This window comes from Ranitomeya imitator, chromosome 2 (genome assembly GCF_032444005.1).
Source record: "Ranitomeya imitator isolate aRanImi1 chromosome 2, aRanImi1.pri, whole genome shotgun sequence".
NCBI classification, from domain to species: Eukaryota; Metazoa; Chordata; class Amphibia; order Anura; family Dendrobatidae; genus Ranitomeya; species Ranitomeya imitator.
Genome location: NC_091283.1, coordinates 395,178,880 through 395,201,506, shown reverse-complemented (window position 1 = coordinate 395,201,506; position 22,627 = coordinate 395,178,880). Strand labels below are relative to the sequence as shown.

Sequence of the window (22,627 nt, the reverse complement as noted above, 5' to 3'; positions counted from 1 at the left end):
TTGAAAAAATGTTGCAGTAATTCGCAAGTGCTAGTAAAAGATGTAAAAAACAGGGTATTTGGTTGATACGTTTTTTGCAAAAAATGTATACTAAGCTGCTCTACCAATCTTCACGGTATACCCTTATCAGAGCAGTCCTAACTAATGTATGCAATCCCTATCTGATGTATTTAAAAACCTGATCATCTGTATATAACCTGTGTGAACAGGGTTCAGAGAGGAAAAATCCATGTGTGCATACAGGGTAGAACAGCTTTTGTGCAGATAGCCCAAGAGGAGTGGTGGAACTCCCCAGTCTTGTAGACACAAGAGAACAATTATGGAAACAGGAACACATGGGCTACTTGCACAGTGAACAAGTCTGTATGATCATGTTCACACACCACCAAGAAACCTGAAGACACAAAAGAGAATAGTAAAACCAAAAACACTCAGTTTGAAAAAATGTTGCAGTAATCCGCAAGTGCTAGTAAAAGATGTAAAAAACAGGGTATTTGGTTGATACGTTTTTTGCAAAAAATGTATACTAAGATGCTCTACCAATCTTCACGGTATACCCTTATCAGAGCAGTCCTAACTAATGTATGCAATCCCTATCTGATGTATTTAAAAACCTGATCATCTGTATATAACCTGTGTGAACAGGGTTCAGAGAGGAAAAATCCATGTGTGCATACAGGGTAGAACAGCTTTTGTGCAGATAGCCCAAGAGGAGTGGTGGAACTCCCCAGTCTTGTAGACACAAGAGAACAATTATGGAAACAGGAACACATGGGCTACTTGCACAGTGAACAAGTCTGTATGATCATGTTCACACACCACCAAGAAACCTGAAGACACAAAAGAGAATAGTAAAACCAAAAACACTCAGTTTGAAAAAATGTTGCAGTAATCCGCAAGTGCTAGTAAAAGATGTAAAAAACAGGGTATTTGGTTGATACGTTTTTTGCAAAAAATGTATACTAAGCTGCTCTACCAATCTTCACGGTATACCCTTATCAGAGCAGTCCTAACTAATGTATGCAATCCCTATCTGATGTATTTAAAAACCTGATCATCTGTATATAACCTGTGTGAACAGGGTTCAGAGAGGAAAAATCCATGTGTGCATACAGGGTAGAACAGCTTTTGTGCAGATAGCCCAAGAGGAGTGGAGGAACTCCCCAGTCTTGTAGACACAAGAGAACAATTATGGAAACAGGAACACATGGGCTACTTGCACAGTGAACAAGTCTGTATGATCATGTTCACACACCACCAAGAAACCTGAAGACACAAAAGAGAATAGTAAAACCAAAAACACTCAGTTTGAAAAAATGTTGCAGTAATCCGCAAGTGCTAGTAAAAGATGTAAAAAACAGGGTATTTGGTTGATACGTTTTTTGCAAAAAATGTATACTAAGCTGCTCTACCAATCTTCACGGTATACCCTTATCAGAGCAGTCCTAACTAATGTATGCAATCCCTATCTGATGTATTTAAAAACCTGATCATCTGTATATAACCTGTGTGAACAGGGTTCAGAGAGGAAAAATCCATGTGTGCATACAGGGTAGAACAGCTTTTGTGCAGATAGCCCAAGAGGAGTGGTGGAACTCCCCAGTCTTGTAGACACAAGAGAACAATTATTTGGAAACAGGAACACATGGGCTACTTGCACAGTGAACAAGTCTGTATGATCATGTTCACACACCACCAAGAAACCTGAAGACACGGGTAAAGAGCCCTCCCTACTTCCTCTTGTCGTCAGGACCCGTTGAAGTGCTGTGTGCACGAAACAGCCGTCATCCGTTTGTATCCCTCTCTGCTGTACCACGTCATGTCCAAATAAAAGTTTGACACTTCAACACCGGTGAGTGCGCTCCATTTTTTTGCTTTTTTCATGTACTGTTGTTAATCTTCATATGGATGCAGCACCCGGGATGTGGGGGAAATATCATTGCGGCTACACAGTAAAGTAGGGTCAGAGGCCTTAGGGTCTAACGAATTGCAGCGGTGTGGAGGTGTTTTTTTCCTTTCTTTTTTGCTTCATAATGCGCCAGCTGTTTTTCAGAATTTTATCAACCATGTATTTTCTGATTTTATTGGGCGCTTTATGGTGGTGTATTTAGATGGTATCCTTGTGTTTTCATCAAACAAGTTCACATGGATCATGTACGTGTGGTTCTCCAGAGGTACAGGAGAACTCGCTCTTTGCGAAACCTGAAAAATGCACATTTTTTGTCCAAGAATTGACCTGTCACGATCTTTGTTTGGATCTGTGGCAGATCTGGTTTCCTTCAGATTAAAGCGTTTTTTCCTTTCTGGTCATTGGGGGTTAATGCAGTTTTCTCCCCCCGGTGGCCGCTGGTGATATTGCATTGCATTGCATTGCTGTTGGGTCAGCTGATGTTTGTTACCACTCCCACCTTCCTTTAAAAGGTCACCTGGTGCATCAGCTGACTGTTGGTTATACAGGTCCTTTGGATACCAACCTTTCTGGAATTGCTGCTTGCTAAGTGCTTCGGTTCTGCAGCTGAATCTTCATTCTTGGTGCCTTACTCTGCTGCGCGGTGCATTGCAGCAGAGAAAGCTAAGTGTGCTGTTATTGTGTCGTCCCTTTGTTGTGTAACTCTCCTTGTGTTGTATTAGTGCAGCGGTGGGACCAGTGCTCTCACCTGCCAGTTCCCTACATAGTGATTGGAGCAGGGCAAGTGAGGGACAAGGTATCCTGGTCGGCGACGGGTTGAAAGAACCCGTATAGGGACGGTAGTAAGATCAGGGCACAGCCTCAGGTGAGTGCAGGAGGTGCCCATTCCCCGTTCCCTACCGTCAGGGCCCACCGTTGTTAAAGTGTCCCCGGTGTACCCTTGTGTGTTCCGTTTCGTATGGACCCTGGGAAGGTACGGGCTATTGTGGATTGGGTGCAACACAGATTTAAAGGGTCTTCAATGTTTTCTGGGGTTTACAAACTATTATAGGAAATTCATTAAGGGGTTTTCACAGGTGGTCTAGCCACTCTCGTATCTGACTTGTAAGGGGGCTGATCTAAAAAACTGGTCAGCTCCGGCTGTGGAGGCGTTTGTTCTATTAAAGAAATGCTTTTTGTCTGCCTCTGTTTTGGTCCTGCCTGATCCATCTCAACCGTTCATCGTTGAGGTGGATGCGTCGGAGGTGGGGTGGGGGCGGTGTTGTCCCAAGGACCCGCCACTTTGCCCAACTTGAGGCCCTGTGCTTTCTTCTCGAAAAAATTCTCCCCGGCTGAGAGGAATTATGATGTTGGGAATTGGGAGCTTTTAGCTATCAAGTTGGCCTTTGAAGAATTAAGGCACTTTTTAGAGGGGACTGTTCATCGGATCACAGTGATTACGGACCACAAGAATCTGTCTTATATTGAGTCGGCCAAGCGTTTGACTCCCAGACGGGCTAGTTGGTCGCTTTTTTCACGATTTAATTTTTCTATCACTTTTCAGCCTGGTTTCAAGAATGTCAAGACGGATGCCTTATCGCGCAGCTTGGATCCGATATCACCTCCTGAACCTCCTTCCTCCATTCTTCAGCACGGGGTGATGGTGGTAGTGGTGTCCTCAGAATTGGAGCAGGAGATTCATGAGGCTCAGTCTCTTGCTTCTCCAGCATTGACTGACAACAAGTTCTTTGTTACGGTCCAGTACAAGTTGAGAGTGCTCCAGGAGTTCCACGATTCTGCTCTTAGTGGGCATCCTGGAATCTCGGCCACTCGTAGAGCTATGGCTAGGCTAATTTGGTGGTCTTCTATGTGTAGCACAACAGGGTCCTGGTCATCACAGTGGTATTGCTTTCCTCTTGGCGAGAGTGATGCTACGTTTGGAGGCAAGAAAGGATATCTGCATCCAAGGATCACAAACATGCAACGCATTTCATACTCCAGGCCACCAGGGGGAATTTTTGCTCCTATTTATTAGGTCACTCCTCATATATATGACTGGAAGTTTGTAGGGAAAGTTAGTTCCTGACAGAGCTCCAGACAGGAGTTCTGTAGAAGTCAGTTCCAGACAGAAGTTAGTTGCTGGCCGAGCTCAGCTCAGTGAGTTCCAGACCGGAGTCTGAGAAAGACAGAAGGTTAATGGAGCTGTGCATGCCCTCAGAGCTGCAGCTCCCAGAAAGAGACATTGAAAGGCAGAATTGCATTGCAGTGAGCGTGAAGGAAGTTGAAGCAAAGGAGAGGATACCAGAAGGGGACCAGCCCCGCTCAGGCTGCCTCCTTCTGAGGCGCAGAATCCCGGAAGCCGGACCACTGAGGGAATAAGGACCTCTACGCCTTATTTCAGAGACCGGCAGGACAGCTAATTGCAGGTTACCAGTCCGCACCTACACCCAAGAGGCACGGTGACACCTACAGAGCCGGATTATCTAAGAGACACTATAAAACAAGCTCAAGTCACCAGTCATATGGGTTTTGTCCTAAATGGGGGACAGACAGAGCACATCTGTGAGACCCTTATGTGAAGCCATAGGCAGTAAGGGACTACACCACCGCAGTGCAAGGGAAGGCTACTGATTTCCACCTGGACAAGGGAACTCTGGACTTGCCTCCAAACCATCTGGACTCTGCCTGCCCTGTGATCTGGTGCCCTGGACTGTGGATGCTGAAGTCTTCAGTAAAGGTAAAGAGACTGCAACTTGACCGAATACCACAGGTGGCGTCATGAACATAAATTTTATCCCTTTAAAGACCTTTCCCTTTTATATGGACATCCCAGGGCCATGGACCGGGTCAGCCACCGTGACATCCCCCAGTGAACATCTGACCCGGTACCGAGTACTCCACGGCCCTTGGGGGGGGGGGCGATGCAACTTGGCGTCATGAACAGGATCTACTAAACCCAGTAAATTGGGTCATGTGCGCCTAGAGACTGTACCAGAACTGTGTCTGAACCGTACTTTATTGTGAGACTGTGTATTGCAAAAAGACCACCAAAATTGCCACCAAACCCGCCGCCATTACAGCGCCACGAGGAGCACTGGAGAAGAAGGGCGTGCCATCGTGGGTGGGAACTAACTGAGAAGCACGAAAAATAGTGGCCGCCCAGTATCTCTGTACCCTGAGGACATGTCCGTCAGCAACAGAGATTAGCCTTCTGCTCCTAAATGGCGGGAGGAGACCAAGAAGAAGAAACCGGCCCTGAAGGAGAGAGCGGGAAAGAGACCAGGATGGAGGGAGCAGTGTGGAGGACGCCATGGTCAGCAGCCTGGAACCAGAGCGTAGGGTAGAAGCGGAGGACTCCCCCTGCCACCGGGAAAGGAGCCGCGGCCAGATCCCACCAGTCGGCCCTGAATTCCTGCAGTCCGGAGTGGAAGCTCTTATCGACCAGCTCCTACAGATGCAGCTGGGTGCCAAATCCAGACTGCACCCACAGAGGATTTTCAAGAGTCCTCCGACACCGATGGAGAAGACCGGCACCAGAGATACCGCAGCGGCAGGTAAGGACGCCAACCCTGCCCCAGTAGCCGATGAACTTTTGATAGGGAGGTGGCACTGCAACGGGGCCTATGGGTCCAGCCGGATCCAAAACTTGGGGCAATGGGAGCAGCCTATGGGGCTGGAGCAGTTCCTTAAGGCCCCAATTCAACCCACCAACCAACCTTGGGAGGTATACGCGGAAAAGACTGTTTACCGCTGGGTCAATCCCGGACCTGATCTCATGGAGTTCCCTGGGAGGAGGAAGAGCGAGGGGGAAACTCTGGAAGTCCTAAGCTGGGAAGAGTACCAATGCCGACTCACCAGTAAATGGGAGACAGAAGAAGAGGAATACCAGGCCCAGCGTAGAGCCTTTGACAAGCGGGACCTGCAAACTAAGGCCCAGAGCCGAAAAGACTATCAGGCAAACCAGGCCCCACTGAAGCAGGGCACTGTGATAGCTTTCAGACTACAAAAAGGCTGGGGGTTTATAAAGGAATCCGGTCTCTATGCCGAAATCTTTGTCAACAGGAGGGACCTGGAGTCCCACCTTTGGTAAGGACACCCAGAAAGGGATCTTTACCCCAGAGACCGTGTCATGTACACTTGGCACTTTGGCGCAAAAGGGTGGTACGCTTTAAACGTACATAAGTGTAAAGACTCTACGTCAAAGCCGTCCAGCTCAAAGACACCAGCCATGCCACCTCGTGCTGTAACAGCGCCCCCTTGTGTCAAAGCGGCCACAAGCACTACCACACCCACAGTAACTCCTGTTACTCCCACCACAGCAACCAAGGTGTGCACCATTACCACTACAGGTACGGTAGTGATATCCTTACCCGCTCCTATGCGTACTCGGTGTACCCAAACCAAACTAGTTACCACGAGCAGTTGCACACAGACCCGCATAGTAGGAACTGATAAAATTTACATCATCCCTGGAATCAGACTAGAACCTGATATGCACAAGCGCAGCGTTCAGGTGCTACTCCAAGAGCCATAAGAAAAGAAACTTTGAACAAAATGACTGTACATAGTTAACTGTTTGCCTTTTGCTGCTTAAACCTGACCAGGGTTATTCCTTAAAGGGGTCCTCAGTTTTTAAGAGGATCCTATGTTTGCACAAGTTGCCTTAAAGAACTGTGAACCATGAACTGAGAATCATCAAAAACTTTCCACTGTATATAGTTTGCAGTATATGAAAACGTGGAAACTCCAGCTCCAATAAAATGGCAAAATTCTTTATTAGTCCAACTTCATTAAAACGGACATCCTTACAGAGTAAACAGGGCGCAGGTGGTTACATGAATATAGGCAACGCGTTTCGATCACACAGGATCTTATTCATGCCCATATAAAACCCACATTCTGTCTTGCTTATATAGAAAAAATGGACCTATCACACACTCTATCAGAATCACATGATAAATTGTAGCAATAAGAGCTTTACAATTTCACCTTACTGAATATGGAGAATATTCTCAGAATTTGATTGATTTTTGTTTGCAGGTTATATCTTTTCTTATGAAACACAATGTTTTCACGTTTGAGGATGAGATATATGTACAGACATCGGGAGTTCCTATGGGGGCTAAATATTCCCCATCCTTGGCAAACCTTACTATGGCCTTTTGGGAACAAGAATATATTTATTCGGCCAATAACCCATTTATTGATTGCATCTCCTGGTATGGCAGATACATCGATGACACCCTCATTATTTGGGGGGGCGATGTGTCTGCCATACCGGGATTTGTGGAGTATATCAATGCTAATGATTTCGGTATAAAATTTACACATGTCTGGGACCCACAAAATATTTCTTTTTTGGATCTTGATCTCTCTGGCACAAAGGATGAATTTATTGCAAGTAAAACGCATATTAAACCGGTAAGTGGGAACACCATCTTACATGCTGCTAGCAGTCATCCAGCCCACACAATAAAAGCCATACCGGTTGGTGAATTTATTAGATCCAAACGCAATTGTAGCAAGGAGGAAGATAGATTAAGGGAATTTAGGGAATTGAAGAAAAAGTTTAGTGCCCGTAAATATCCACATTGGTCGTTAAATAGAGCCACAGAAATAGTGAATAAAAAATGTAGAGATGATTTACTGACATCAAATAGAAACAACCTTTCTGCGAGACGTAATTATAATAATAAGCCTCATGTGTGTCTCCAGTATAGTTCCCAGTTTGGACAAATTAGGAATATTATCAAAAAAAGATTACCCATCTTGTATGAGGAGGATCATATTCTTATGGATATCTTAAAAGATGGGGTCAATGTGGTAGCCAGAAAAGCTCAAACTATTGGGGACATTATTGCTCCAAATACAATCACAGCTAAACCAAAAATGAACACATGGTTAGAATATAAGGGTTTCTTTAAATGTGGCACTACAGCGTGCAGTACGTGTGCACATTCTCTAACTGGGAACACTTTCACCAACTCAGAAAAAAATAAAAATTATAAAATAAACAATTTTATTAATTGTCATACAAAAAATGTAGTATACAAAGTAGAATGTGTCATGATCTAGTTCTGAGATTATGTTCAGCTCTCTTGTCTCTGGACTGGTCATGTGGGAGTTAATCCTCTCTGCCTCACCCTGGAGCTGGCTGAACTATTTAAGTCCTCTGCAGCCATTGGGCCAGTGTCAGCTATAGTTCATGCTGCACGGTTTGAGCTCCTGACCTGATCCCTGTTATTGTGTTCCTGTTTGCCTCTGACTGCCTACACCCGTTTATGACTTGTTCTGACCTCTGGCCTGTACCCCGACTCCGTCTCCGTCTCACGTTTTGGTTACCACGTTCCCGGTAGGTTCTGACGTCTTGCTTGTCCCCGACGATTCTCTGCTCGCCCCTTCTGTACCGCGCTGCTATCTCCGTGTATGACCTTGGCTTGTTTCATGTCCCTTTCATTACCTGTGACACCTGTGTTGTTGTTCAGTGTTGCTGCGCTGTGTGTGCAACCTCCTTTCCTTAGCCAGCACCCCCTGGTGGAGATTGCTCTATACTGCACTGCAGCAGCACATCACAGAATGTACAGCCTGTCAACTATCGTATATAGGCTGTACAACACGTAAATTAAAAACGCGCATCACAGAACATATTAGGGATGCTAATATTGCTAACTTTACTACTAGGAATGTATCCATGGTTTCTAAACATTTTAGTACAGTACATAGGGGGGATATCACAACCTTAAAAGTTCAGGGTATTGAGAAAGTTTACTCACATAGTCGTGGGGGTGATATAAAAAGGCGGTTATTAACCAGAGAAGCCTTTTGGATGTACAATTTAAACACCCGTTTCCCTGTAGGTTTGAACAAAAGGAATGAAATTTCATACCACTATTGCTGATATCTTTCATATGTATTTTCTAAATGTAATTTTAGTGCATCTTTCCATTCTGTTGTGCGATAAAATGCATGCAGTCGCGATCTGTAGGACCTTTTCATTTATCATGTGACTCTGCCAGATTGGCTGTATACCTGTTTTTTTTGTTTTTTTCTGAAGGTTAGAACAAAATGAATGACATTTCATATCACTACGTTTGATATTTTATATAAGTATTCTTTATATGTATTTTTATTGTACCTTTCCATTCTGTCTTGTGATAAAATGCATGTAGTTGCGATCTGTAGGAATTTTCTATTTATCATGTGATTCTGATAGAGTGTGTGATAGGTCCATTTTTTCTATATAAGCAAGACAGAATGTGGGTTTTATATGGGCATGAATAAGATCCTGTGTGATAGAAACGCGTTGCCTATATTCATGTAACCACCTGCGCCCTGTTTACTCTGTAAGGATGTCCATTTTAATGAAGTCCTGGTCATCACAGTGGTATTGCTTTCCTCTCAGGGAGAGGGATGCTACGTTTGGAGGCAAGAAAGGATAACTGCATCCAGGTATCACAAACATGCAACACATTTCATACTCTAGGCCACCAGGGGGAGCTTTTGCTCCTATTTATTAGGTCACTCCTCATATATATGACTGGTAGTCTGTAGGGAAAGTTAGTTAGTTAGTTCCTGACAGAGCTCCAGACAGGTGTTCTGTAGAAGTCAGTTCCAGACAGAAATTAGTTGCTGGTTGAGCTCAGCGAGTTCCAGACCGGAGTCTGAGGAAGACAGAAGGTTAACGGAGCTATGCATGCCCTCTGAGCTGCAGCTCCCAGAAAGAGACATTGGGAAGCCTACTGATTTGCACCTGGACAAGGGAACTCTGGACTTGCCTCCAAACCGGCTGGACTCTGCTTGCCCTGTGATCTGGTGCTCTGGACTGTGGATGCTGAAGTCTTCAGTAAAGGTAAAGACTGCAACCTTGTGTCCTCGTTCTTCTCTGCACCTCTCACCATACCACCATCTACACACCGGGAAGCCCTGGGAACATTCTTCACCTGTGGGAAGGTATATACCATCTAGCTGCCATAACATCACCCCAGCAGACCTCTTAAAGCAGCGTCGGTCACCCTGACCGAATACCACAGGTGGCGTCATGAACATAAACGTTATCCCTCCGACACGAGAGGTGGTGTTACCATCCACCTCTCGTGTCTCCCCTTTTCCTCATAGTTTGTAAGCTTACGAGCAGGGCCCTCACTCCTCTTGATATCTGTTTTGAACTGTATTTCTGTTATGCTGTAATGTCTATTGTATGTACAAGTCCCCTCTATAATTTGTAAAGCGCTGCGGAATATGTTGGCGCTATATAAATAAAAATTATTATTATTATATTATCCCTTTAAAGACCTTTCCCTTTTATATGGACGTCCCGGGGCCATGGACTGGGTAAGCCACCATGACATCCCCCAGTGAACATCGGACCTGGTACCGAGTACCCCACGGCCCTTGGGGGGCAATCCATATGGCTTCCGATGTCACCGTGTTTGTGTCTTCCCAGGATACTTGTGCCCATGCTAAAAGCTCTCATAACTGGCCGGCCAGGGAATTGGTGCCATTGCCAATTCCGGATAGACCTTCGACTCATTTATCCATGGACTTTATCACTAATCTCCCTCCTTCCAATGGCAAAACTGTGGCCTAAGTAGTGGTGGATAGATTCAGTAAACAGGTGCATTTTCTACCTTTGGTGGGACTACCTAATGCTGAAGCACTTTCTAGGTTGTTTGTTGAGCATGCAGTGTGACTGCATGGTATGCCTTTGAATGTGGTTTTAGATGGGGGCACAATTTGTGTCCAAATTCTAGAGGGCTTTTTGTCAAAGGTTAGTTATTACTTTGGCCTTCTCCTCGGCCAATCATCCCAAAACTAATGGTCAGACGGAGAGGACCAATCATTCTCTTGAACAAATTTTGCGGTGTCTTGCCACATCCCAGCAGGACAATTGGTGTTCTTTGATACCAGTGGCTGAGTTTGCCTTTAATAATCATATTAATCAGCCCACGGGCACCTCTCTGTTCTTTTGTAATTATGGCTTTGATCCCCATTTTGGCGAGTTTTCCAGGATAGACTCGGGGTGTCCAGGGGCTGATTTGGCCATTCAGCAGCTGGGGGAGGTGTGGGGCAAGGTTCAGAGGAACATTGGGAAGCTCAAGACAAACAGTTTGCGGATAAGCGACAATCTACAGGACCCATATTCTTGGTGGGCGATAAAGTATGGTTGTCTACCAAAAACATTCGGCTGAAAGTTCCTTTCGTTAAGCTAGGTCCCAGGTTTATAGGTCCATATGAGGTAATTGAAGTTGTCAATCTAGTTGCCTTTTGCTTATGTTTACTTCCGTCTCTTCGGATCCCCAATGAGTTCCATAAATCTCTCCTAAAGCCATTTGTACCTTCCTCTGATGGGTCTCCATCCCCTCCACCTTCGGTTTCTGTCAATGGGCAGATGGAGTATGAGGTGAAACAGATTGTGGATTCACGCATGGTACACAGTTAGCTGCAGTATTTGGTCCATTGGAGGGGTTACGGTCCTGAGGAGCGATCCTGGGTCCCAGCACGATCGGTTCATGCCGAATGATTGGTTTGGACGATTGGATTGTGCTCTTTTATGATGATGATCGGTTGCGCTCTGTTATGATGACTGTCGGTTGTGCTCTTTTATGACTGTCGGTTGTCCTCTGTTATGATGACTGTCGGTTGCGCTCTGTTATGGTGACTGTTGGTTGTGCTCTGATATGATGACTGTCTGTTGTGCTCTTTTATGATGACTCTTTTGGTTGCGCTTTTTTATGATGACTGTTGGTTGCGCTCTGATATGATGAATGTCGGTTGTGCTCTGATATGATGACTGTCGGTTACACTCTTTTATAATGACCGTCGGTTGTGCTCTGTTATGATGACTGTTGGTTGCACTCTGTTATGATGACTGTCGGTTGCCCTCTTTCTCCTAATGAAGCTCTGCCCACTCCTCAGTTTCAGCTTCGGATATGATGATGACAGATGGGAGATGTCACATTCTGGTGACACTGAACAATCAGCGCTGAGCGTAATTATTTATATTACAAAAAGTGACAATAAAAATGTTACGTTTTATAAATCAGGAAAAAAAAAGAGTTTTACCCAAATACATAAAATATAGAACAGTGTAAAGAATCTTCCTGTCTGACCTGTGAGGTTTGCTCCATTAAAACCTTGAGAATTCCATAACAAATCCATTAAAAAAAAAAAAAACCGAAGAGGGGACTAGAATGGAGTCTGTATGAGGAGCTCAAGGAATCCACTCCAATTGAGTAACTTCAGTACTGAACCGTCTACAGTGGAGTGGCTAAAATGAGGATCACAAAAAATCCCCTCCGATCTAGACGCAACCAAACTAAAATCTCTACTCAACACTAGATATATGACTGTTCTGTGCGCACAGGACCTGTGGTGATGTCACAGTCATGTGATCAGTCACATGGAGAGGAGGAGCCAGTCTCCATTTTGCAGGAAGTGTAGGACGCAGCTTCTTGTGAGAGAAGAGGTCTGCAGGGTTCAGCGTTCAGTGCAGCGCCTATCCGCCCCGCTGAGCTGCGTTAAGGTCCGGAGAGGAGCGGCGCTTCGCTTGTGTGCCTTTTATGTAGTGAATAGGAGAGATTGTGGGTAGATTACAAGAATACCCATGCGACAGCATCTGCCTCTTCTTCATTGGAACATATCCAGGTGAAGTGTCACTGGATGCGCTGCTGATAATAGAATTAAAGATAAAGCTATGACCACCGACCCAAAATAAGTGAAAAAAGCAGGGTGGGACCAATAAGGTAAAATTTAACTTTTTAATAATTGTATTTAAAAATGGTGTTCTCCACTTGCCAGAATGATTGCGATGCCACTCATTAGATGCAGATTTTATCCATATGATATGGAAATGCCCTATTATTCTTCATTACTGGAAAGAGGTGACGACATTATTAACATCTCTGTTGTCAATCCCTGTCCCTCTTGAGCCACTGACCTGCTTATTCAGAGTGTGGGATGCGGAGACCTGGGACCACTATACTGGGATTTTTTTTTACGAGAGACACTCTTTATGGCACGGAAGGTATTGGCACTATGGTGGTTGGGTGGTTCTTGCCTATCTCTTAGAGCTTGGGTTGAACTTGTGAATTCAGTTATCCTGTATGAATGTACATTGTATTAAAATAGAGGATGTCCAGGCAAATTTGGGAAGATCTGGGGTAGATGGAACTCCTCTTACAATTCTCTATAGATCCATACTAATTAGATATTAGTACAGGAAGCTGGATTTATGGTTTAGGGGGCATCGCATGAAGGACAAATAATGCGGAGTTTTCTTTTAAGCGGCGCACTAGTAGTTATTGTTAGGGTTGAGCGACTTTTCTTTTTATAGGATTGGGTCGGGTTTCAAGAAACCCGACTTTTTCAAAACTCGGGTCGAGTGAAATCGGCTGATCCTATAGAAAATGTCGGGGTCGGGGTCGGCCGAAACACGAAACCCAATGCAGTGCATTGGGTTTCTAATGGATCCCAGGGTCTGAAGGAGAGGAAACTCTCCTTCAGGCCCTGGGATCCATATTTAAGTGTAAAATAAAGAATCAAAATAAAAAATATTGATATACTCGCCCTCGGACGCGCCCTGGTTCTCACCGGCAGCCTTCCTTCCTAAGAATGAGCGCCTGAAGGACCTTCGATGACGTTGTGGCTTGTGATTGGTCGCGTGAGCGGTCACATGGGCGTCACGCGACCAATCACAAGCCGCGACGTCATCTAAGGTCCTTCAGGCGCTGATTCTTAGGAAGGAAGGCTGCGGGTTAGAACCAGGGCGCGTCCGAGGGTGAGTTTATACCTATTAGGAATATATTCACCCTCGGACGCGCCCTCGGACGCTTCCTTCCTAAGAATTAGCGCCTGAAGGACCTTAGATGACGTTTTGGAAAAGGACCACTGAAACACCCATTGGGTCCGCACATATGTATTAACCCCCAGTCTGGCAAGGATCTCAACTTTCAGCTTCCCATAGTCCAGGGCATTGTCCCGACTGAGGTCCAGGTAGGCCTGTGCCTTTCCCGTCAAGAAGTTGGACACCACTTCAGCCCACTGAGTCACCGGCAAGCTCTCTCGCTCTGCAGTGCTCTCGAAGATGATGAGGAAGGCCTCCATGTCGTCTTCAGGCATCATCCTCCTCAGCGCTGACCGGACTTTGTACTAAGCCTCTGACCGGTATGCTGTCGCTTGTGGACCTGCCTCTCGCATAGCCACAATCTGCTGCATCAACAATTCAGTTGTCTGCTGCTGTTGCTGCCGTTGCTGCTGCTCCAGCTGTTGCAGCTGCAACTGCAGCACCTCCTGCTGTTGTGCTTGAGACACGGCCAACTGTCTTAGTATTTCCTCCATCTTGTCCCCAGGCTTAAGGTGCAGTGTTGCTGGCCTAACCAACAACATGTAGCTCACTTTGTGGTATGCCTCAGTTCACACTGCTCCGCATTCTCCAACTATATGTAGTGCAACGGTGTCCACGCTGCACAGTGTCGAGGCAGTGACCTAAGCAAGTTCAAAACAAAACGTGTTTAATGTCCAAAAACTCACACCGTACACAGCATGCTGTATCCTCCGGATCGAAGCCGGGAAAACAAAAGACAGTCCGGGACCCATTGCTGTGAGCATCCACGCTGCCGGGTGCTAGACCCTTTGGCTCCTCTGACCCTGTGTTACCTCACCTGACACACCCCAACTATTCCTGCAGGATTTTTTTTCCTTTAGCTCCACTCTGTGGCTATGGGACACTTATAAGATCTGGGCTGGAGTAAATGGACTGGACACCACTACCTTCCAGCAGTTCATTTAAAAAATAAAAGCCCATACTGGTTTTCCTGAACAAGCTCCTTGGTCAAAAATAACTTGACCAGGTTGAAACTTACTTTTATTCTGCCTTGTGACCCACAGACACACTGCTGTGACCACAAGGCACTCCAGCGGATCTAATAAGCTTCTCAGCGCATCCTGGGGGACACATAGCGACCCTCACATATGACTCCGGTCACTGCCTCACAATCCATAGACTTGTATGGGTTAGTCTCATCCGATTTATAGAAGAAACTGGTTCATGATGACATTTATGGTATTTCACACGCAACTTCGGTCAGTGAAAAAAGTCACTCATCTGCACTGCCCAATTGAATAACATTGGTCTGAGTGTTGTCCATTTTTTTTCACGGACATCACTCGCACCAAAAATACTGTTGTGTGAACAAGCACCTAGGGCTTGTCCAGACAGCATTTTCAGTCAAGTGTGATGCAACAAAACATCGGATCACACTCAGATCAATGTTACAATGTTATTCTATAGGCCGATTTTTTTTTTCCTCGGATTGAGTGATTCAAGGAAAAAAATTGCAGCGTCCACGATTTTTTCCCTTCACCCATGACAGCAGACCTGAGAGAGAAGGATCCGCCTAGTCAGGACAGGAAACCTACTGAAAATAAAAGTGCGGTACCTCTCCATCGCTTCAGTTGGGTTTCTTGTCCTGACGGGGACCATTGTGCTGAAAACTCGGTGGTTTGAAGATTTTCTTATCCACTCACCCACGCCTGTCCCGGCAATGGAAGAAAAGGCAGAGTGCCTGTATGCCGGCCTTCAGGTGGTAGAAGCGCTGTCCACAGGTCCTGTGGAGCCTCGACGTATGTATGGGTGCGGAGCTGTGCACTCATGGGCCCAGAGACCTGTTATGACCTGGTGGTTAGGACAAGAATGGACCTGATGGTCAAGAGCACCCGGAAAGACCTGATAGCTACAAAAATACAGGACAAGCTTTGGGAAGTGGAAACTCTGCTGACCGCAATCCCTAATCCTATCACACACACTAGAAATAGCCGTGGATTGCTCCTAATACTCCCTATGCAACTCGTCACAGCCTCAGAACTAGCTAGCCCTAAAGATAGGAAAATAAAGCCTACCTTGCCTCAGAGAAATTCCCCAAAGGAAAAGGCAGCCCCCACATATATTGACTGTGAGTAAGATGAAATCACAAACACAGAGATGAAATAGATTTAGCAAAGAGAGGCCCGACTTACTGAACAGACAGAGGATAGGAAAGGTAACTTTGCGGTCAGCACAACAACCTACAAAAAGCCACGCAGAGTGAGCAGGGAAAAAAAACCTTCCGCACCGACTCACGGTGCGGAGGCGCCCCTCTGCGTCCCAGAGCTTCCAGCAAGCAAGGCAATATTCACAATAGCAAGCTGGACAGAAAAAATAGCAAACAAGAAAATAGCAAAGAGGAACTTAGCTTCTGCTGGTATAAACAGGTAACCAGAATGATCCAGGAGCGAACTAGACCAATAGTACATCATTGACAGCTGGCATGGGGCAAAGATCTAAGTGGAGTTAAGCAGCCCACTAACGACTTAGCCTCGTCACCTGTGGAAGGAAACTCAGAAACACCCACAGCCACCAGAGGAAGTCCATGGACAGAACCAGCCGAAGTACCATTCATGACCACAGGAGGGAGCCCGACAACAGAATTCACAACAGAGACCCTTCTGTGGCCGCTGTGCCACTCTCACTCCTTTGCCTACTGACCGCTACTCTATAGTGAGCTGGGCTTCCGGGGGCACGCATCGCTGACGTTGCATGAGAAACATGCTGGGAATGGGCATGCCCGTGTGATGTCAGGGGGGTTGTGCCGGGGCCAAGTTGGCGGCGCCCATGTTGAAGAAGTCATCCGGGACGCGTAGATACTGGGCGCGTCCCGGCAAGGCGGCTGAAGGGGGAGGGGCGTAGATCATACCGGAGAAGGCGGGAAGTGTAGTGGATCCCTCTTATAGGGAGGGATGGCTCGTTGCTCGGGTCCAGCACCCGAACACTCTAATTTGCTCGACCCAAACAATGAGCATCCGAGCATTTTAGTGCTCGCCCATCACTAGAAAGCACCCCTTTAAGTTTGGAATCAGTCTGTTAAAGAGGTCATTACCGTGCTATTTGAGTGTCAGTGGTTACTGTAGTTTTGTCATTGTATTCATGAACCAGCAGGCTCAGACTGGAAAGAGACAGAGGTATAGGGGAGTGTGTGTTGTAAAACAGGGAATTATATGACCGAATAAAACTGAATCTATAGTAACTGATATAACAATACCTATACTGTGTCTGGGGCTCTCATCTATGGAAGTCCTGGCTGGAGGGGTCATTCTGTGACTCCCATGCCTGTATTCTTTATCATTTGCGTTCCGAAAATCTTGGCAAACGTAATTGAGCTATTCTTCAACCTCTTGGCTATCGGGTTATAAGTAGCATGCAATGAATTAACTCTTAAAACTTTCTGCTCTGTCATCTCCCAGTGGGGGAGATAGTAAGGTCAGTGCAAGCGGACTCAGGAATATCCAAGGTGAGGAAGGTGTGTGAGAAAGAGCAATCAAAAGTTTGCACCTCACTGTGGGATCTTATCTTCTTTGATACCTGACTACAATTTCCCCACAGCAAATCCACAAACTGATAAGTAAAGGTGAAGGAACAGAGCAAGGAGCATTGTGGATTAGGTATTACTGTAGTGTGGTGGCAGTGAGTGTTGCACAGAGTAATTTGTATCTATCAGTCATTCTCCTCATTAAGCTAATCCTAGACATGCATCCTGCCCAGATGCAGAAAAACAGGCCCAAGCACGGATACTTCTTTTTCCAAACATAACACTTTTCATTTAAACTAGAAAGCTCCATTTTGGTCTCTTCTGTCTATAAAACTTTGTTCCAGTTATGGCTTGTCCAGATGATCTTTAGCAAACTGTTGATGGGCAGCAATAATCTTAAAGAGAGCAGTGGCTTTCTCTTTGCTATCCTACCGTGCACAACATTGTTATTCAGTATCTTTCTTATAGTGGGTTTGTAAGCATTACCATTAGCTAATGGGAGAGAGGCCTTTAGTTGCTTAGAGGTTACCTTGGGTTTCTTTATGAAATCACCAAGTGTTACGCACATTGCTTTTTTGTTGATTTTTGTTGATTGACCACTCTGGGGTAGGGTAAAAATGACCTTGAATTTCCTCATTCATAGATAATCTAAACTGGTTAAAGATGGTTCGGTGACCTTCTACAACTTGATGAGCCTCAACAATTCTTCTGAGAAATCTCCTATATTTGTGTCATGATACATTTCCACAAACTTGTATTGTGAAAGTAAGACTCCGATACAGTTGATCCCTGTCCTTTCAGTATAACAGGTCCATCACTTACACCTGATTGTCATCTCATTGATTGAAATCAACAGAATCTAATTTGAGTTGGGACTTGTGACTCTTGCAATAAGTAATGGCAGCTTTGTGTGTGTTTAATGTGTGGAATGGTTGAGGGTGCATCCTGTGTTCAGTCTGTAGCCTGAGTGAGGGGCGAGTGTGAAAATGAGCTGTAGAGTGACGTAGGTCCAATGCCACGCTACGGCAGAGGTTGAGTGAAGGCCTGACTGCGATAGTGACTATAATCTGATTGTGTGTTATATTGTGGGCAGAATGGTTCAAGTGACTGGATGTAGTGATCATGTGAAGCAGATAACATATTCTGGAGATTTCTTACATGGGATCTTTATATCTGCTCATCTTATCTCCATTCAGGTCATTAAAATATTGGAAGTTATCAGTAGAGATTTTCAACATAACAACATTTTCCTGATTGACCTGTCAAGAATGGATACGGACAGGGACAAGACGGCAGACATGATATTACACCTCACCCTAGAGATACTCTTCCAGCTTACTGGAGAGGTGAGAGATTCTGATGACGTCACTTTACATCATTCTGATCTATAGGAATAACAGATGGACAGAGCTGGAGAGGTGAGGACTCTGGAAATGTCTGTAGTGAGAGTTATTAATGTGTCTTTCTATAACCAGGATTACTCAGTAGTGAAGAAGACCTCTAATGAGCTCTATCGGGATCCTGTGTCTGAGGGCTGGGGAAGACCCCCGAGTGCCATCATGGGACCTCCACTTTACCCCCTGATATATGAAGACATCAATGACCGGAAGATCCTAGAACTCACCTACAAGATGATTGAGCTGCTGACTGGAGAGGTGACACTGCTGGGAATGCTGGGACATTATACAGTAACGCTATGAAGGAATCAGGGGGATGACAATATCATTGTATGTGTCAGGTTCCTATAAGGTGTCAGGATGTCACCGTCTATTTCTCCATGGAGGAGTGGGAGTATTTAGAAGGACACAAAGATCTGTACAAGGACGTTGTGATGGAGGTTCCCCAGAACCTGACCTCACTGGGTAATAGACAGGACTAAATGCAAAACTCTTATGATTATCTGCATGTGAAGGATGAATTCAATCACTGTATGTTTCCTCCAGATCTATCCAGTGAGAGGACAACACCAGAGAGATGTCCCCATCCCCTTCTACTGGACTGTAAACCAGAAAATCCCAATGTTCCTCAAGATTATCAGGTAGATGAAGAGAAGGTGTCATGAAATCTTCCCTATGATGTGTAGATGTCTGTGAAGATCGTTTGTTCAGTCTTGTTTTATCCACCAATACAATATATTGAAAGGCCGATTTAATTAGAAACACCGGTCTTTTCTAAACTGAAACTTATTAGACATATGACCTTGGCGTACAGTATGAAATTTAATGATTCGTTTTGAGAACGTGAAGAATACGCAATCTGAATAGCTTCACACAAGGTTATCATTGCTAGATTGTTTTTTGTTTGTTTTTTTACATACAATGATGTCAAGAGTATACTGAGATTAGTGTGATAATAGAAAAGCATCCACTAATATTAGATCTCGAGGATAAAAGCAACTCATCAACAAAGATATTGAGAATTGTTCTTAGAACAGGTGGTGCACGGTCATGCAAATTACAGATGAATACTAATCTGTCCGGATGCAATCATCGTTCCTGAGCACAATTAGGCTGTAGCAGATGACCAGTTCCAGTGCCATTGCTTTCCAACAACACAGAAACAAAAGAACTGCATTGGGCAAAAGAAAGTAACAGTGATTTTCCAGAGCAGTGGAAAGTGTTGTCCGCTTGGATGAGATTTCTGTTGCAACATGCTGATGGGAGGGTCAGAATTTCATGTTCTCTTGTCAGATGTCAACATGGCTGGCTGGTGTAGGTGGAGCAATTGTGTGGAGAATATTCCCTGAACACATCCTCTGCTATATGTGGATGGTTGTCTGGACACTACGGCTTACCTAAATATTGTGTCTGACCAAGTTCATCTCTTCATGTTAGTTGTTGACTACAGTATAAGTACAATGACCCAAGTCACAAGGGTCATGTAACCATGGATTGCTTTTAGTATAAGGGTCACATGGACCAAGGTGTTGCACTGTGACTCTAAACACCAATAAAATGTGTTCCTCATGGTATGTTTTGATAAGTTGTGCAGAAGTTTTCCTATGTGGCTACATATAATCAGGTGACACAGACACTCCAGATGTAATCTATAGACAAACTATTGCTTTAATGTTATGAAAATAAACTCAATCCTACTGAAGAACTCGATGTAACAGATACAATATAGAAAGCACGTACAGAACTTGTCACTCACATCTGTTTCCAATAGAGACACATACTTATTAGTTTACCGTGGCAACAAATATCTTATATATCCTATATCATGATACAGAAGAACGAGACTTTGATGAAGACAGAATTTTTCAGTGAATCAGAACCAGACTTTGATCTAGACTTAATATTTCAGGGAATAAAAATACCAAACTATTTTGGAACAACTATAGAAAAAAACAAGTGAAAAACACTGATTATTGGACGATGAACTCGGGCTCAGATTCCAGTATTAAAGAGGTTTTCCCACGATGTGGATATTAATATTATGAATATTGATCAAAATTTTAATAAATAGAATAATAATTTCCACAATTGGATGTGTTCCAGTTCCTGTGCTGAGATAATCTTATAAATGTGCCCCTGCTGTGTACTGTGTAATGGCCGTGTCTGACCATGCTGGAACATGGTCTGATCATACCACAGCTCCTGGGCAGGGGAGGAGGCAAAAGAAACTATAAAGACATTTAAGCAGGGGATCGCAGATTATGCTTTCTTTGAGGTAAAACATTGCTTAAAAGCAGGCAGTGAAATGTTTTTGCCTCACAAAAAGAATAATTAGCAATCCCGTGATGTAATGTCAGTATACTCTTTGCTTCCTCCCCTGCCCCGCAGATGTGGTATGATCAGACCATGTTCCTGCACGGTGAGACACAGCCATTACACAGTACATAGCAGAGGCACATATACTGTACGTCAGGGCCGTATTTAGAGTTTCTGCTGCCCTAGGCACTTTTAGCGCTGCCTCCCCCTCTGGTGAGTATGACACTATCGGCAGTGACTTTGGGAAGAATCACTGATGTGAAAGTTGCCGTTTGCAGCAGATCAGGCAGTTTTTCTGCATCTGACACGTAACGGATCACTTACGGCAACACTGCGTTTGGTTTCATTCATTCCTTATGGGATTTGCGGTACTTGATGTGATCTGGGAAATGCGGTGCCACACCTCCCAACTTTTGAAGGGAAAAAGGTCTAAAGGTTGCGGCGCACTATGTGCGCCGCGGCAAATTTTAGGCCACGCCTCTGACCACACCCATTTCACAACTAATCACACCCATATCCAAGTCCCAACCACACCCATTTAGCACTGCTGATCACACTGTTTCATATACATTAAAACAAAAAAAAAATATGGCCACGCAGTGCTTCATACTGTACAATGGCTATGCAGTGCTCCACATACTGTATAATGGCCCTACATGATGTTCCATACTGTATAATGGCCACACAGTGCTCCATACTGTATAATGGCCACGTCTGTCCTGTGTCCTTGTGTGTACCACATTGAGAATGGAGAAAAGAAAGAAGACCAAAGAACTGTCTGAGGACTTGAGAAACCAAATTGTGAGGAAGCATGAGCAATCTCAAGGCTACAAGTCCATCTCCAAAGACCTGAATGTTCCTGTGTCTACCATGCGCAGTGTCATCAAGAAGTTTAAAGCCCATGGCACTGTGGCTAACCTCCCTAGATGTGGATGGAAAAGAAAAATTGACAAGAGATTTCAACGCAAGATTGTGCGGATGTTGGATAAAGAACCTCGACTAACATCCAAACAAGTTCTAGCTGCCCTGCAGTCCGAGGGTACAACAGTGTCAACCCGTACTATCCGTCGGCGTCTGAATGAAAAGGGACTGTATGGTAGGAGACCCAGGAAGACCCCACTTCTTACCCCGAGACATAAAAAAGCCAGGCTGGAGTTTGCCAAAACTTACCTAAAAAAGCCTAAAACGTTTTGGAAGAATGTTCTCTGGTCAGATGAGACAAAAGTAGAGCTTTTTGGGCAAAGGCATCAACATAGAGTTTACAGGAGAAAAAAAGAGGCATTCAAAGAGAAGAACACGGTCCCTACAGTCAAACATGGCGGAAGTTCCCTGATGTTTTGGGGGTGCTTTGCTGCCTCTGGCACTGGACTGCTTGACCGTGTGCATGGCATTATGAAGTCTGAAGACTACCAACAAATTTTGCAGCAGAATGTAGGGCCCAGTGTGAGAAAGCTGGGTCTCCCTCAAAGGTCATGGGTCTTCCAGCAGGACAATGACCCAAAACACACTTCAAAAAGCACTAGAAAATGGTTTGAGAGGAAGCACTGGAGACTTCTAAGGTGGCCAGCAATGAGTCCAGACCTGAATCCCATAGGACACCTGCGGAGAGATCTAAAAATGGCAGTTTGGAGAAGGCACCCTTCAAATATCAGGGACCTGGAGCAGTTTGCCAAAGAAGAATGGTC

The 22,627-nt window shown here is 45.0% G+C and overlaps 1 protein-coding gene across 1 annotated transcript in view; it reads left to right on the top strand.

Annotated features, from left to right (window-relative positions):
- The first annotated feature begins 12,298 nt into the window (after window positions 1-12,298).
- LOC138667015 (oocyte zinc finger protein XlCOF22-like) overlaps window positions 12,299-22,627 on the top strand; it is a 34,607-nt gene continuing 24,278 nt past the window's right edge. Inside the window, exons 1-5 of the mRNA XM_069755248.1 lie at window positions 12,299-12,630; window positions 18,426-18,575; window positions 18,705-18,884; window positions 18,968-19,091; window positions 19,173-19,267. Coding sequence (XP_069611349.1) covers window positions 18,498-18,575; window positions 18,705-18,884; window positions 18,968-19,091; window positions 19,173-19,267 — 477 coding nt within the window. The 5' untranslated portion in view covers window positions 12,299-12,630; window positions 18,426-18,497. The remainder of the gene's footprint in view (window positions 12,631-18,425; window positions 18,576-18,704; window positions 18,885-18,967; window positions 19,092-19,172; window positions 19,268-22,627) is intronic.